Here is a 14,122-nt window from a genome sequence, read left to right on the forward strand (position 1 = left end):
CATTAGCCTAATATTTCCTGTACAGATAAGAATGGTATTGATCTTCTCTAACTCTGGGTAGGAATACTGCCAAACTACTCCTTTAAACGGAAAGCTACAGTCAGCAACCGTTAGCTTAACACAAAGAATGGAAACAGAGGGAAACAGCTAGCCTGGCTCCGTAGGTAAAGTAAATCCCACCAACCAGCACCTCTTTGTGAAACCACAACTTGTCTTGTTTTAAACTCTTTTACTGGATGTGTTAATTTGTGAATTTTTAAGGTGCTGGTTGGTGGATTTTGTTTCCTTGAGACATCACCAGATTAGCTGTATAAGCGTAGTTGTGTTTTGCTACTATTGCCTCATGAATGTGTGTGTGTGTGTGTGTGTGTGTGTGTGTGTGTGTGTGTGTCATTGTCTCTAAGCCCCACTTATCACAGCACCTTGCACTGCTGTCAGATCAGCAGATGCATCTTTGTCTTTGAGGCAATAACATCGCTCTACTTAGTGGTGAAGCAGTGAAACGTAAGTAGGTTTTGTTGTTTTTAACTGCCTGAACACAAGAAATGTTTTGTATCAGTGAGTTACATATATTTCCTATGTTGCAAACAAAAACAGGACATATGATTAGGAGAAGACTAGAGGAAAAGCTGTATTGAAATCATGCAGTTAATCAAAAACAACAAAGCCAGCTGTGGTTTGAAATCTAACTTGTCAGTCATGTATTATGCTCTCTTAAATGTCACATGCTTGAGACTACACATGGTTCGCCATCACCCTACGTGTTCAAAGTGTGTTTTAGCCTCAAGAGTAAAACTCAAAACTAGAGCTGTAAAGTGACTTTATGGATTTTTTTTTATTTTATCCAAATTGAGTATATGAGCAGACAGTAATCTTTGATATTTCTATTCTTATTGATCTTTGAAATTTAAGCAAAATCTCCATCTGAAATGGGCTTTTTTTAGCGTTTCCACAGCTGCGTCCAGCTGTAAAAAAGAATATGAGTGTGTGCACCACAGTCGGGCTGGGGCATTGTTTCTCTGGCTCACAAAAGTAGAGATTACATGTGCAAAATATAAATAGCAGCTTTTATTGTGCCTTGGAATGGAAAACCAAAAATGGGCAGGTTTTAACACACAGAGGTCTCTCTGTGTGTGCGTCTTTTATCGCCTGTAACTTTTCGTGAAATTACTGCATGTATTTTTGGTGCTGGGCTGAAGTACATCTGCGAAATGCACTTCACAATGCGCAACTCACAGTCAAACAACAAAAAGAGGATTTCTTTGTAAAAAATGTGTTGTTTGTTCACAGTGTAATGTTCACTCCGTTTACGGTAAATTTGAACATTACATTAGTTTCATATTTAACCACAATTGACACAAAAATGGCTCATTCTTGCTATTTTTAATATAGACGTGAAAGGGCTGTTGAGGTGGTGCTGCTGTTATTTTTGTTCTCCATTATTTGTACATTAAAATGCAGTGAAAAAGGCACTTAAATTCATTTCTGCATCGCTGTTGATTTAAATCTCAACAGGTTCATTCTGGTTTGGAATAATACAATATGAATCATGACACAGGAGCACATGCCAGCTGCTCATTACACTGTGAATTGTTTCCACTGATGAAGGGAAATGCTTCAGTTTGGGGCATCTGGTCCCCTGATCTGATATGCAGATCAGCCTCTCATCCAAGTCCACCTACGTCTTCAGTTGTTTTTCAATCGTCATTAAGGCAAAGATCAGTTTGGGGAAAAATCATTTCATGCGTGAGAGAGAGATGCCGACACAGTCTCAAACGTTGATGTACGAATGGAGGAATGCTTTGAGTTACACAACCCTGAGCTGACTTCCTGATAGCACAACCAAAATAATCATGACCTAAAATAACTTTAATAGGCGAATAGTTATCACTGGAATGTTCCTGATTTAATGTGAGTCACATAATCTGCAGTAAACAAAGCTTTTACTTAAAGCACCGTTAGGAGGCTTTGCTTCTTGTGTTTTTCACCAAGACTTAGACAGGTCACTGTTTACCCCCGCTGGATCCTGTTAGCCAGCCGTTAATGTTAGCATGCTACTGAAGTCTGGGTTTCAACCTTCTGAGGTGTTTGGATGTTATATTGAATAGGAATAGATAGTGATGCCATTTTAATGACCTTGTGTAATACAAATGATATTTCTGTTGTTTTTCAAGGCTGTTTTAAATTTTTCGGCCATGCTAGAGGCTAAAGCAAGCTAGCAGCAACATCAATAAGACTGAAATATCTCTTTACAACAATTAGATGGATGCCTATTTTGAACAGATGTTCATGGTCCTGACTCTGGGCATACTCTGATTTCTTATACTAGCGCCACCTGCAGGTTAGTGAAATATCTCTACACCTACGCAATCGGTTTACGAATTTTGGCACGCACAAGTTCAAGTTCAAACTTTGTTTGTCACATACATTTTATTGGGGCAATGGCTGTGAAATATGTTAGCATTGTGATTGTGTGCATGTTAGCATGCTGACATTAGCATTTAGCCCAGTACAGTTTAGTCTCACTAGCATGGCTGTAGATTGTATAGATTATGTTTGCTAATAGTTCTGTTTAGTCTGTTTTTTAATAGTAGACTTTTACTTGTAATGGAGTATTTTTGTTTTGTATTATTGCTTGTTTTACTTGAGTAAATGATATGAAAGCATCTTCCATGACTTGTTAATAGCATTTCTCCATACAGCCCGTGGTAAGAAAGTTGCATGCCTGAGCTTTTATTGTCACTTGCAGAAAGTTATTTATTATTCGGAACAATCAGAACGATTGCATTACCTCTGATTTCACTCAGTTCTTCATGCTTCCTATCTCTGACATTAAGATAGATTGCCCTGGAACAGTCACTTCTGTCTAATATTGAAAAGTCTGACCAGACGACCACAAGACCAGGTTTTTGCTTTGTATTTAATTATGTTTATTTTGCGCCTGATGGCTCTCAGAGGACATAAATCATGCCAGAAAAAGTTCGCCCTCTCTTCTCTGTGGAAAACAAGTACTTGGGCCTGTAGGTTTTGGCGTGTGTCACTTATGTACTCCTCCACATGCTGAAAACACAGTGACTCACAGGACTTTTTCCACTGCTCGCTGGGTCACTATCTGCTAACTCTGCAGCACCTCATTTACGTATGTCTTCATGTGCAAAGGTTTAAGGGTTTATACATTGCATTCAGATGGTGTCTGTCTTTTGAAATACCTTTTGATGAAAACAGTCCCAGGCTCATTATCAAAGATACTGCACAGCATTGTGGGTTCAAAGCTGGCCCAGGAACTTCGTAATGTTCACGCCGTCTTCTGCCACTCTGCATAGAAAAGCCATAAAAATCATATTTTGAAAAGAACACGAGCCGAGCAAAGACTTGGCTGCTGTCATTGCTGGAAGTTTTTATGTCTCGTTGGAAAACAGATTTCAATATTTTGGTTGGTTTGCTCATGTCCTAAATTACAGCGGTGTTGCTAATATTCTAGTCATGGCGTGTTAGGATGGTTTGTTGTCTTATAATTAAATTCTGCTTTCTATGTTGCTCAAAGAAAAGCTATGGAAACAGAGTTAAAGATAATTATTTACATTTCTTTATGTTATCTTACCTGAAGTAGATAATACTTACATACATTTGCAGTCTCAACTGAAAATCCACAGGCAATGAAAGGGAATCAGAGATTTTAATTATTGATCAAAGTGATGAATCAGTTCATCACAAAGCTGCTGGCTTGGCTGTAGATTCTTGATCGTGTCATACTTAAAGGATGTTTAGTTGGCAATGGTTATGTTTGCTAATAGTTTGCTTGAATTCTGAATGCTTGACTAATAATATCACCACACAAATAGGTTAAGGTGCAGTTTATGAAGCTCTCATGCGTTGTTGTGATGTCGTGTCACAGTTTGTCTGTAGATGTGTGGCCTCTCCATCAGTCCACATTGTTGGGCCTGGAGGTCTTTGTTGTGGTGAGGGGGGTGTCAGGCCACAGTGGTCTTATGTCTTGTGGCAACTCTGTGTTTGTTCTCACTTGTCCACTGTGGATGTGGGCAGCAACACAGACGAAGCCAGGAAGCTGAGGTTTACACAGCTCTTTTGATCCAGAAAACAACAGAATAACCTTTCTTATCTCTGACATTTAATTGTTTGCTTGTATTTCCTTGTAGTTTGGTGCAATTATTTTAACAATCTCCATCCTTACTGTACGTACTTCTGCACAGTCAGATCACCTCCCCTCTGCATGTTATTGCTTTGCCGTCGTATTGTGATCTAATTTCTGCTTTGAACTCCAACAAGCATTTTCCGCCTGCTATGGCATAACCGTTCTACACTGCAGTCAAAACCTGCTTGATTTTAATCTTATCTTTATGTCGTCACTCCAACTCAGACACCTCCATTGACGCCTTGTATCAGATTCTTAACAGACAAATCACATTGTACATATAGTAGTTGTTTTCTGTAGTAGTAGTTGTTTTCCCCAAAAAGTTTTCCTCCTATGAGGGAAAACTTGCAGACTTGAGTTTCTGAGGCAGAGGGAATGATCTAGAACCAAAAAGCACCTGTTCAACGGAAGAACAAGATGCTGGAGACAGGAGGCTGTGAGGGCGGACTGCGACTTCCTGTTGTGGCTTCTGTCACTAATCTGCAAACTTCATGCAATCTCAAGTGTGGGTGCTTGTGAAATATCTCATTCAGACATATGGCTCCCCACAGCTTGTCTTTGCAGAGCTGACAGCCCTGAGAAAACATTGTGAACCATTACATTTTTTTTTTTGCTGTAAAGTAGAAGAGAAGAAGAAAAGGTGATAAAAACTGACAGAAAAACTGCACTGAATGTTGCATTGTCCATTTTCAAACAGCATTTTCAGAGCTGTTACTAAAAGTGAGACATTGAGATTGAGCTGGCAGTGGAAGGAAGGTGGAGCCTAAAAGGCTGAAGGGCTGAAAGGTCAGAGGTCACAGACTGGATTCAAACCTGTGAGTGTACTGGTCACACATTGGGCTCCTGAATCAGCATATTTCAAAAAACGTCAAGCTTTTTTTAAATGCAGCTTTTACTTAAATGCTTTCCCTTTCTGTCTCTTTAGCTACTTTCATCCATCCACATCCAGGACTCCAAGCCAAAGTCCTCATCTCTCCCAGGTCTCGCCATGTCCAACGACCCGGCGGCTGAGCTGCCTTTTTACTACGGCAGCATCAGTCGCTCAGAGGCCGAGCAGCATCTGAAGCTAGCCGGGATGGCCGACGGGCTCTTCTTGCTGCGACAGTGTATCCGCAGTCTGGGTGGCTACGTCCTGTCTGTTGTGTGGAACCTGGAGTTTCACCATTACTCTATAGAGAAGAAGCTGAATGGGACTTACTGCATCGCAGGAGGGAAGAGTCACTGTGGGCCAGCAGAGCTCTGTGAGTTTTACAGCAAAGACCCCGACGGGCTGGTGTGCATGTTGAGGAAACCATGTCTGCGCTTGCCGGATACACCGATACGGCCCGGCGTGTTTGACAGCCTGAGAGAAAACATGTTAAGGGAGTACGTGAAGCAGACCTGGAACCTGGAGGTGAGGCTCTGCTGAGGCTGCTGGGTAAAAGTACATTAGTTACAGCTTTGGACCAACAAATATGTAAAAATTCAAGAGTTGCAGTTAATTATGAAAGGGCTGGTTCAGAGGAGGAATGCAACTAATTAGGTTCAATTTTCAGGTACCTGTAATTTACCTGAGTGGTCTCGAAGCCAGCGACCTGCCTACCTTGTATTAACAATCTGATCATGTTACATAATAATATATCAGTCACAGGGGGCATTTCCTGCAGTACTGAGTACTTTCACTTTTGATTTTTTTGAGTACATTGTACTCGTATGTCTAAAATACTTTAGTTTCTCCACAAAAATATTTAGGAAAATCCTTAAAATATCTGTTCCTTCTCCCTTATTAAAAAAATAAGTTACAGTTACAGTTAAGTTGCAGTTACTATGAATATGAAAACTGATTTAATTTCAGAAGTTTAACTGCTGAGCAAAAGATGTCGCCTGCTTGTGGATGTGCACTGGAGGCTTCAGGTTTCCACATGACTCTTATGCTGAATATTGGACCAGGATTGGCTTCAAAACTATTTGTGATGTCAGGAATCATGCTCGTTGGCACCTTAAAATTGGATTTTCAATGGGTAGAAATGTGCGCATCAAAACTCTGCACAGTGAAGTTCAAACATTCAACTGAAGGAACAGGGCGAAAAACACACTTTTGATTGGAGGGGACTTGCCCAAATTACACAAAAACACATTTTACATCACGTTCCTGCAGATAGTTTTAGACCAGCCTCTGACATTTCTGCCTCTAGCCTAATTCAAGGGAGGTATAATAGATATTTGAAATATCAGAACAATCGCCCTGATACTCCAAAGAACACAGTAGGACTATTTCCAATCAAAACAGCAAGAAAAAAAAAAAAAGTAGTTGTAATTTGGGTAAACTGGCCCTTTTTGAGACCAGACAAAAAAGTGACAAAATGTGTTTATGTGATGAAATGACAGGAGCTGGAATACCAGTCTCACATAAAGATAAAAGCCTCAAGTGAAACTGGAATTTGAGCGTAACGTGCCATTGAGGAGGACCATTGCAGAGGAAACAGTCCCACCTCAGCGCCTGTACTGAAATATCCCAAAGATACACGGAAAATCAGAATCTTGAGGTGGTTAAGCAAATTCCACCATTTTTATTTGTTTAGTGTCTTTGCGGTCTCCCCCAAAAGACTAACAAACTTTTTTTTACTCAGTTTAAGGCCTGGCCCTCCTTCAGTCCAAAATCCTGCAGTTTAATGATGTGTCTCCTGCTGCAGGCAATCACACACTGAGACCAGTAGCCTTTTATCACTGGTGGGCTTCATCTAAGCAGCCAGTCTAGCTCCAGATGTTTATCGACCCCAGCAGGGACCAGAAGGAGCCAGAAAAATCATGGCACCTCTCAGCAGTGGTGGAAAGTAACTAAGTACATTTAATCAAGTACTGTACTGTCTTCAGTACAGTTTTGAGGCACTTGTACTTTACTAGGGTATTTCCATTTTCTGTTACTTTCTGCTTCTACTCCATTGCATTTCAAGCTTATACGTTCTGTAAAGGATAGCATAGCATATTAGTTTTTTTATTAGTCATTATAAAATACTTATTACAGCTTAATTTGGGGGTTTTGGGTTATTAAGGATTAGTAATCACAAAAATATGCAACAACTAAGTAAGTAAGGATACTTACTATCAATAAGCAGTTATTAGGAGGTTATTGAGGGAAAGCTCTTCTTTTGTAGAATATTGTCATGCAGAATGAGCATTAATGAGTCTCCTGGTTGTTTCCTGTTCAGGGAGAAGCCATGGAGCAGGCCATCATCAGCCAAGCTCCTCAGCTGGAGAAACTCATCGCCACCACAGCCCACGAGAAGATGCCTTGGTATCACGGTAAAATTGCCCGCCAGGAGGGCGAGAGGAGGCTTTACTCGGGAGTACAACCAGACGGCAAGTTTCTGTAAGTTGCTCAGGGTGATGTTTTTCCATCCCTGTCGTTTTCTGTGCCTGTTTCTCGACCGACCTCTGAGGATTTGGTATAAAAGGTCATGGTTACGGTTTTTAAGCAGTAAGCTGTTTTTTGCTTCTCAGAGTGAGAGACAGAGAGGAATCGGGTACTTTTGCTCTCTCCATGATATACGGGAAAACTGTGTACCACTATCGGATCCTCCAAGACAAATCAGGGAAATGCTTCATGCCAGAGGGAACAAAGTTTGACACAATCTGGCAGGTGGGCCCTCAATCTTACTTTGCCCTTCTCTCATTATCTAGCAGTTATGTTGCAGCTGAGGAGCTTCTCTGATTTAAAACTGAATGTTACTTTAATCTCTGTAGCTGGTTGAGTACCTGAAGATGAAACCCGATGGCCTGGTGACTGTTCTTGGGGAGGCGTGTGTTAATGGCAAAGTTGCTGAAAGTACTGAACATCTTATTGTCTTTTCTCACTTATATCAACATTATGCAATCGCTTCAAAAATCACTGAGCTTCCAGTTAGAGTTTGTAGGTTATTTGCAACATTCAGCATTATTAATTGTGACCTCAGCTGCTGAAATTGTTGTTACAACTCTGATCTGTCCTTTAACCTTTCAGAGACACCCAGTCTTCCTGCGACAGTGAGTATCGACTACATCCTGCACTGTTTAAGTCAGCACATTTTTCTTTGTCTGAGATTCATTTTATTGTAACACTTTCAGAGGCGGACAGGCGCAAATGGATACACACCGCCACCTCGAGGTCAGTCACATGAAGTACAACCAGCTAAAACCACAGTTATAATGCAATACCATTACCAAACACACATAATGAGCTGCTCTGTTACATGTACTTGCAGAGAAATAACTTTTATTTATTCAATTTATTTAATGATTATTTTCAAGTATTAACCACCATATTTCACAGAACTTTTAGCCTAAGCTAAAAGTACAAACAAAACAGCAAAAAACACAATTCATGTGGCGGGAGAAGTATTCAGTATTCTTTTACTCAAGTGAAAGTAGCAAGACAACGGTGTAAAAACACTCCATGATAAGTAAAAGTACAGAGGTATTAGCTGCAAAATGGGTATCAAAAGAGAAAGTATTCATCATAGAGAAAAATGCTCCTGTAACTGTTTGTATTTTAATTAAATATCATCATCATATTGTTAAATTATTATTATGATTGAATTTATGTATGAGCAGCATTTTAATGTTGCAGCTGGTGGAGGAGGAAGCTGATTAACTACGTCATATATTGATGGGTTTTCAATTTGTAACAATGGATTTTAAATGAAGCATAAAGATAACACTGAAAATCCTACCAGCGTTTTAACAGCATGCACATCACTTATAAAAACAGTCAATCAACAGATTAATATCAATGCATAGAGAACTGCATTTTCATCCCGGGCGGTTTGTACCTACACTTTCCAGCTGTTGCAGCGGCCTCGAATCCAGCTACCACTGTGCCTGCAGACCGTGAGGTTCTGCCGATGGACTCCAGTGCATTCAACCCGTACCACAACCCGAACGAAGTGAGGAAGTTTAACATCCAAAGGACACAGCTGCTGATTGACGAAGTGGAGCTTGGCTCTGGGAACTTTGGCTGCGTCAAGAAAGGAGTCCTCAAGACTGATTCGTGAGGAAACACTATGAAACAAAGTTGCATCAAAGCTGTGTATATTTACTGTTTGTGCAGTATTTTGTATTTTTGCTGAACCCAGTGGCCTCTAGATGTCTCCCTTCAAAGGTCAGATGTTCATCCAAAAAGTTTTGTTCTGTTTTCTCTCAGGGGTCAGATCGATGTGGCTGTCAAAGTGCTGAAGAATGACAATGAGAAGCTGGTGAAGGAAGAGATGATGAGGGAGGCAGAGATTATGCACCAGCTGAGTAACCCCTTCATCGTCCGCATGCTGGGTCTGTGCAAAGCTGAGAACCTGATGCTGGTTATGGAAATGGCCTCTGCAGGACCCCTCAACAAATTCCTCTCCACCAATAAGTGAGTTCAGTTGATAGTAAATCAGACGCATTATCAGACAAGATATTTGTGAAAGGGAGTAAAATGTGGGTGAGCGGTTAATGGAAATGTGATGTGATGTGATGGATGGAATGGAGCACCAATTTGACTGACTGCGCAATGGTTTTCCTGTCTTCAAGAGAAAAACACACTTTATTCGCATATAACACATTTTTATCCTCAGATTTGATGCCAGTTGTTCCACATGACATTTATAGACAGAGTGCTATCTAACCAAATCCCCAGATATTTATAAGACTGAACAAATTCGATTTCAGTTCCACTGTGTGTACAGCGGACATGAAAATGTCTGTCTTATCTGCATTCAGTGTGAGTTGGAGGTTTTGCAGGGATCTCTGAAGAATGTTATAGGCAGAATGCAACCTGGACATGCCTTGACTTAGAGGAGTGCCGTATGCATACAGGATTGTTATTATAAATCTGGATATGAAAATATATCATAAAATAATTACTAATCACAATATTTCTCACTGGACAGACCAGGAAACAGATGTTTGTATACACTAGAAAATGATGATAATTTAGAGATAATAGAAGAGATAATTTCTTCTCTTACTTTCCCTATAATTTAAGTCCATTTTTGTTTCTTGAGCCCCACATCACAAATTTGCCTCTGAGGGTGTTAACAATTCATACAAAAGGGTCACATGCAACACAATGTGCAGCATGTGACTCTTTAAAGTGTAGACTGACGGAACGCCCGGTAGCAGAGTGGTTACAGTGCATGAAACATGGCCAACAGCTGTGGCCAGTCTGACTCCTTTGCTGCATGTCATACCCCTCTCTGTCTCCTGTCTGCCGCCCCATGTGTCACTCGCAAACAGAGGCAAAACTTCCCAAGAATCAGCTTTATCAGCCAAGTATGTGTACACATGCAAGGAATTTGACGGTTTTAAGTTGCTTTCAATGTATTTACACCGAGAGCAATTTACACGATGATAGAAATAGACATGCAGGTAAAAATAAGTACAACAAAGCTGAACAAAGATGAATAAACACAGAACTGTTATGTTTTTATGTGTGTGTGTGTGTGTGTGTGTGTGTGTGTACTACTGGTGTCTGCTTATGACCCCTCAGCACATGTCATGGCTGTAGGCTCGACATGACTGTATGTTATGTTTCTTTCTCAGATTGCTTCATTTGAAGGATTTTGATTCCTCATGTGGTGAAGTATCCAGGAAACCAAAACATTTCTCTGTGGCAAAAATAAGTTCCTTTCCTAACTCTTTAATGATCTTGTGACTCCTCAGATTTGTGCAGGCCCCCAAGGTTTGGACACAGTGACAATCAACACCCTCTATGCCCAGACAATTGATTTCGATGAGGAAAAACTATGTTTCTAAAAGGAAAAAAACATCATCTTCACCACCTTTTGATTTATGTGATGACTGGTGTTTTTGCCTCCACAGGGATAATGTAACTGTGGAGAACATTGTCAACCTGATGCACCAGGTGTCGATGGGAATGAAGTATCTGGAGGAGAAGAACTTTGTGCACAGAGACTTAGCAGCTCGTAACGTCCTGCTGGTCAACCAGCAGTTCGCCAAAATCAGTGACTTTGGGCTCTCCAAGGCCCTGGGAGCAGATGACAACTATTACAAGGTACACACATGGACAGACTTTCTTTAAGATGTTGCGCTGCAAGATAAAGTTACGCAAACAGATGGCTGCATAGGGATTATCAGTGCTGCAGCTAACACAAATAGATAGTATATCTGAAATTGATTGCTTTTCTGAGAATGAATACTAACCCAAAGGTGTCTCGTGCTCCATTCAAACTAAAGTAAACACTGATTTCCTCTTTATCGGTTTACTGACCTACATCTGGAGGGAAATGGTGATATCAGAAAAACACAGGATTCACTGACTCCAAGGAATACACATACAACTGGACATTTGATGGGAACATGCTGTATGATTCAGCAACACGAATATTGTTTGAGAGATATTTGCTCTACACCGCACCCTCTAAATCAGTGGTTTTTAAGACACAGCACCCATTCAAAGTGCTTTTTTTTCATGGCAGCCCAACCCAAATGTCTACCTCCATCATTCATACACTTTCACATGTGACTAACATCAATATTAAGTGAAATAATAAAGGGTTTGTTTTTTTAATGTTGGGAAAGAAATTGGAAATTTAATTGCAGCAACCTCGGCCCCATTCCCACTGCCCACTTAACTCCCCCTTAACATCCCTTTTGGTTACAGTATGCTGGCTCGGATGATCCAGTCTGATGTAGGCTGCCTTTGGTAAATCATTGACAGGCTGTTTGTTGTAATTTTGTGTTGTATAGGCTCGTACTGCAGGTAAATGGCCACTCAAGTGGTACGCTCCAGAATGTATAAACTTCCACAAATTCTCCAGTAAAAGTGACGTGTGGAGTTTTGGGATCACCATGTGGGAAGCCTTCTCCTACGGAGGGAAACCTTACAAGGTACCAAGTGTTTCTGCAGAGCACAAGCAAGATCATCTACCAAATGCACATTGATCACAAAGTCCCCACCACTATGAGGATTGATCCTGAGCATCAAAGTGAATTGCAGCTCTTTTCCTGTCCTGATCCTGTCTAGAAAATGAAAGGGCCGGAGGTGATGCGCTTCATTGAAGGTGGGAGTCGCATGGAGTGTCCAGCAGCATGTCCAGAGCAAATGTACACATTGATGAAAGAGTGCTGGACGTACAAGTAAGAAACTGATTGTCTCTAAACAAAGTCCCAAGTACCTGTAAGTGCTATAGTGTATCTAATAGTTTTTCAGTAAGGGTACGGATCAGAGTAGGAACATCAAAGCTCTGTGCTGTTGCAAAATGCTCATATTATTTATAGTAAATTAATTAAATTAATGAAAGTGGTATGAGGATTGTCAAAAGCAGACTATAACCTGGAAAATTGTAATTTTCTGTAATAAGTGAATATTATTTATGTCTAGAGTTAATAGCAGTAAACACTAATCCTTGTGGGACCCCTTGTGACATTGCCTCCCGTTAATAACAACCTTTCAAACGGCCATTTCGGGCCGTCCTCTCTCCTCACTCACCAGGCATGAGGAGCGTCCTGACTTCAAGGCGGTTGAAGAGTCCATGAGGTCTTACCATTACTCTGTATCGAAAAAGGCCAAGCCTGAGGGATCTGCAGCCGCTGCTGCTGAGCCTGTTGAGTAGACAGAAACAAGGCCCATTCTGTCCCAGTGTTGCACAAAGCTTCCTTTCAACTGGCCATTAAACAACCAAAACAAAGAGCTTTTTATGAACGATGCACACAGACCAGCTTCGACTACAGTACCAATACAGCTAAACAGGCCTCAGTGACAATAAATGTGCATTTGTAAATTGGACTCCAGTGTGTCAGACGTGTAAGGAGGACCTCTGTCTGTCATGGTTTGAATGTTAAGTGTTGACGTCTTTACAGTGATGAAGAAACTAATTTTATATTCTGGTGTTTTTGGAGTATAATGGGAGTATATGGCATGTGTACAAGTTATTGTTTCACTGTATCTGCCAACACCTATGATTTTATTGTTTTTTTTATGCCAAATAAACTATAAGTAGAATGAAACCGATCAGCTGAACTGTACACTTCAAGTCTTTCAACATTCCTCTAAAGGTAAGACATTAGTTTACTTCCACACAAAGTTTACCAGTGATCACACATCTGTTGATCACACATCTTTATGAACATAACGTGGAGGGCATAAATGACCCTCACATGTGCTTACTTACAGATAAAACCAACAGATAAAACCACGGCAAGATAAAAATCTGCAAATTTATGAAGCATGTAGCAAAAAAATATGGGAAAACATCCTAGATTAATTCCTTGAATTCATGTTTAGAGCACTACATCTGGGTCATCTGCACTGGAAAAACTTGTGTAAACAGGAAGCCCCAAACTCGACATCTTTATGAGGTGTTAAATAGTCTCCCAAAATAAAAGACTTAGGTGAAATAATTATCAGAGCTGATAAATAAAGAATCAGTATAAATATGTGTTGAACTACATATTATGTGAAGGGGTTTTGAACAGGTTTAAGGTCTAAAATCTTGAATCATTTATACGATTTTACTGCAGATATTTCCTTTGGTTTTCCTCTCAGTAATTCAAACATGATGTATTGTGGCTTATTATGGCTGTTATAAAATAAATGAGGTTAGTCAGGCTGCCCCCTGCCATTCAGTGACATACTGTATCAAAGGAAGCACTTCTGAGCTGCCAGGCAACACTGAAGGCCACACGACACCGGAAGACGATGAATTACTCTTCAAAATAATGGCGTAAAGTTTTCACAGAATTAATCACTTAGGCCTACACATGGCATTTTGCAATTATGTGGCATTTGGATAGTTCACATTTTGGATATTTTATCGGACGACACCAATATTTTATGATATCATGACCACAAGCATCAGATAGTTGCTGTATTCTCAAAAGTGCATTAATTGCCCCTAAAGTGTAATCGAGGAAAAGTAAAAAGTCTCCTAAAATGTCCTAGTACTTCGAAATTGAAATTATCCACAATACTTGAGTAACCTCTTATATCAGTTAATGAGTATAAATATATGGTGT

The 14,122-nt window shown here is 40.3% G+C and overlaps 1 protein-coding gene across 2 annotated transcripts; it reads left to right on the forward strand.

The window, feature by feature from the left end:
• The first annotated feature begins 424 nt into the window (after nucleotides 1–424).
• Nucleotides 425–13,118, forward strand: LOC121605813 (tyrosine-protein kinase ZAP-70). 2 transcript variants are annotated; one of them, XM_041935904.1, is made up of 13 exons: nucleotides 425–504; nucleotides 5,079–5,546; nucleotides 7,342–7,502; nucleotides 7,634–7,772; nucleotides 7,877–7,958; nucleotides 8,133–8,155; nucleotides 8,237–8,276; nucleotides 8,954–9,158; nucleotides 9,312–9,518; nucleotides 10,967–11,159; nucleotides 11,855–11,995; nucleotides 12,132–12,244; nucleotides 12,600–13,118. In XM_041935904.1, exons 2-13 carry the CDS (start codon nucleotides 5,142–5,144, stop codon nucleotides 12,718–12,720), a joined length of 1,830 nt encoding a protein of 609 aa, XP_041791838.1. In that variant the 5' UTR covers nucleotides 425–504; nucleotides 5,079–5,141; the 3' UTR covers nucleotides 12,721–13,118. The 2 variants fall into 2 exon arrangements, with proteins under 2 accessions (XP_041791838.1, XP_041791839.1); XM_041935905.1 differs by lacking the exon at nucleotides 425–504 and adding an exon at nucleotides 4,831–4,968.
• The last annotated feature ends 1,004 nt before the right edge of the window (nucleotides 13,119–14,122 follow it).

The sequence above is a fragment of the Chelmon rostratus genome, chromosome 4 (assembly GCF_017976325.1).
Source record: "Chelmon rostratus isolate fCheRos1 chromosome 4, fCheRos1.pri, whole genome shotgun sequence".
Lineage (NCBI taxonomy): Eukaryota > Metazoa > Chordata > Actinopteri > Chaetodontiformes > Chaetodontidae > Chelmon > Chelmon rostratus.

Excerpts from the sequence above, each read along its gene's own strand:
- LOC121605813 (XM_041935904.1), top strand. The coding sequence starts at position 5,142 with ATGTCCAACGACCCGGCGGCTGAGCTGCCTTTTTACTACGGCAGCATC. Across the intron at positions 8,277-8,953 it reads ATACACACCGCCACCTCGAG|CTGTTGCAGCGGCCTCGAAT; the intron begins GTCAGTCACATG and ends TACACTTTCCAG. Across the intron at positions 9,159-9,311 it reads GGAGTCCTCAAGACTGATTC|GGGTCAGATCGATGTGGCTG; the intron begins GTGAGGAAACAC and ends GTTTTCTCTCAG.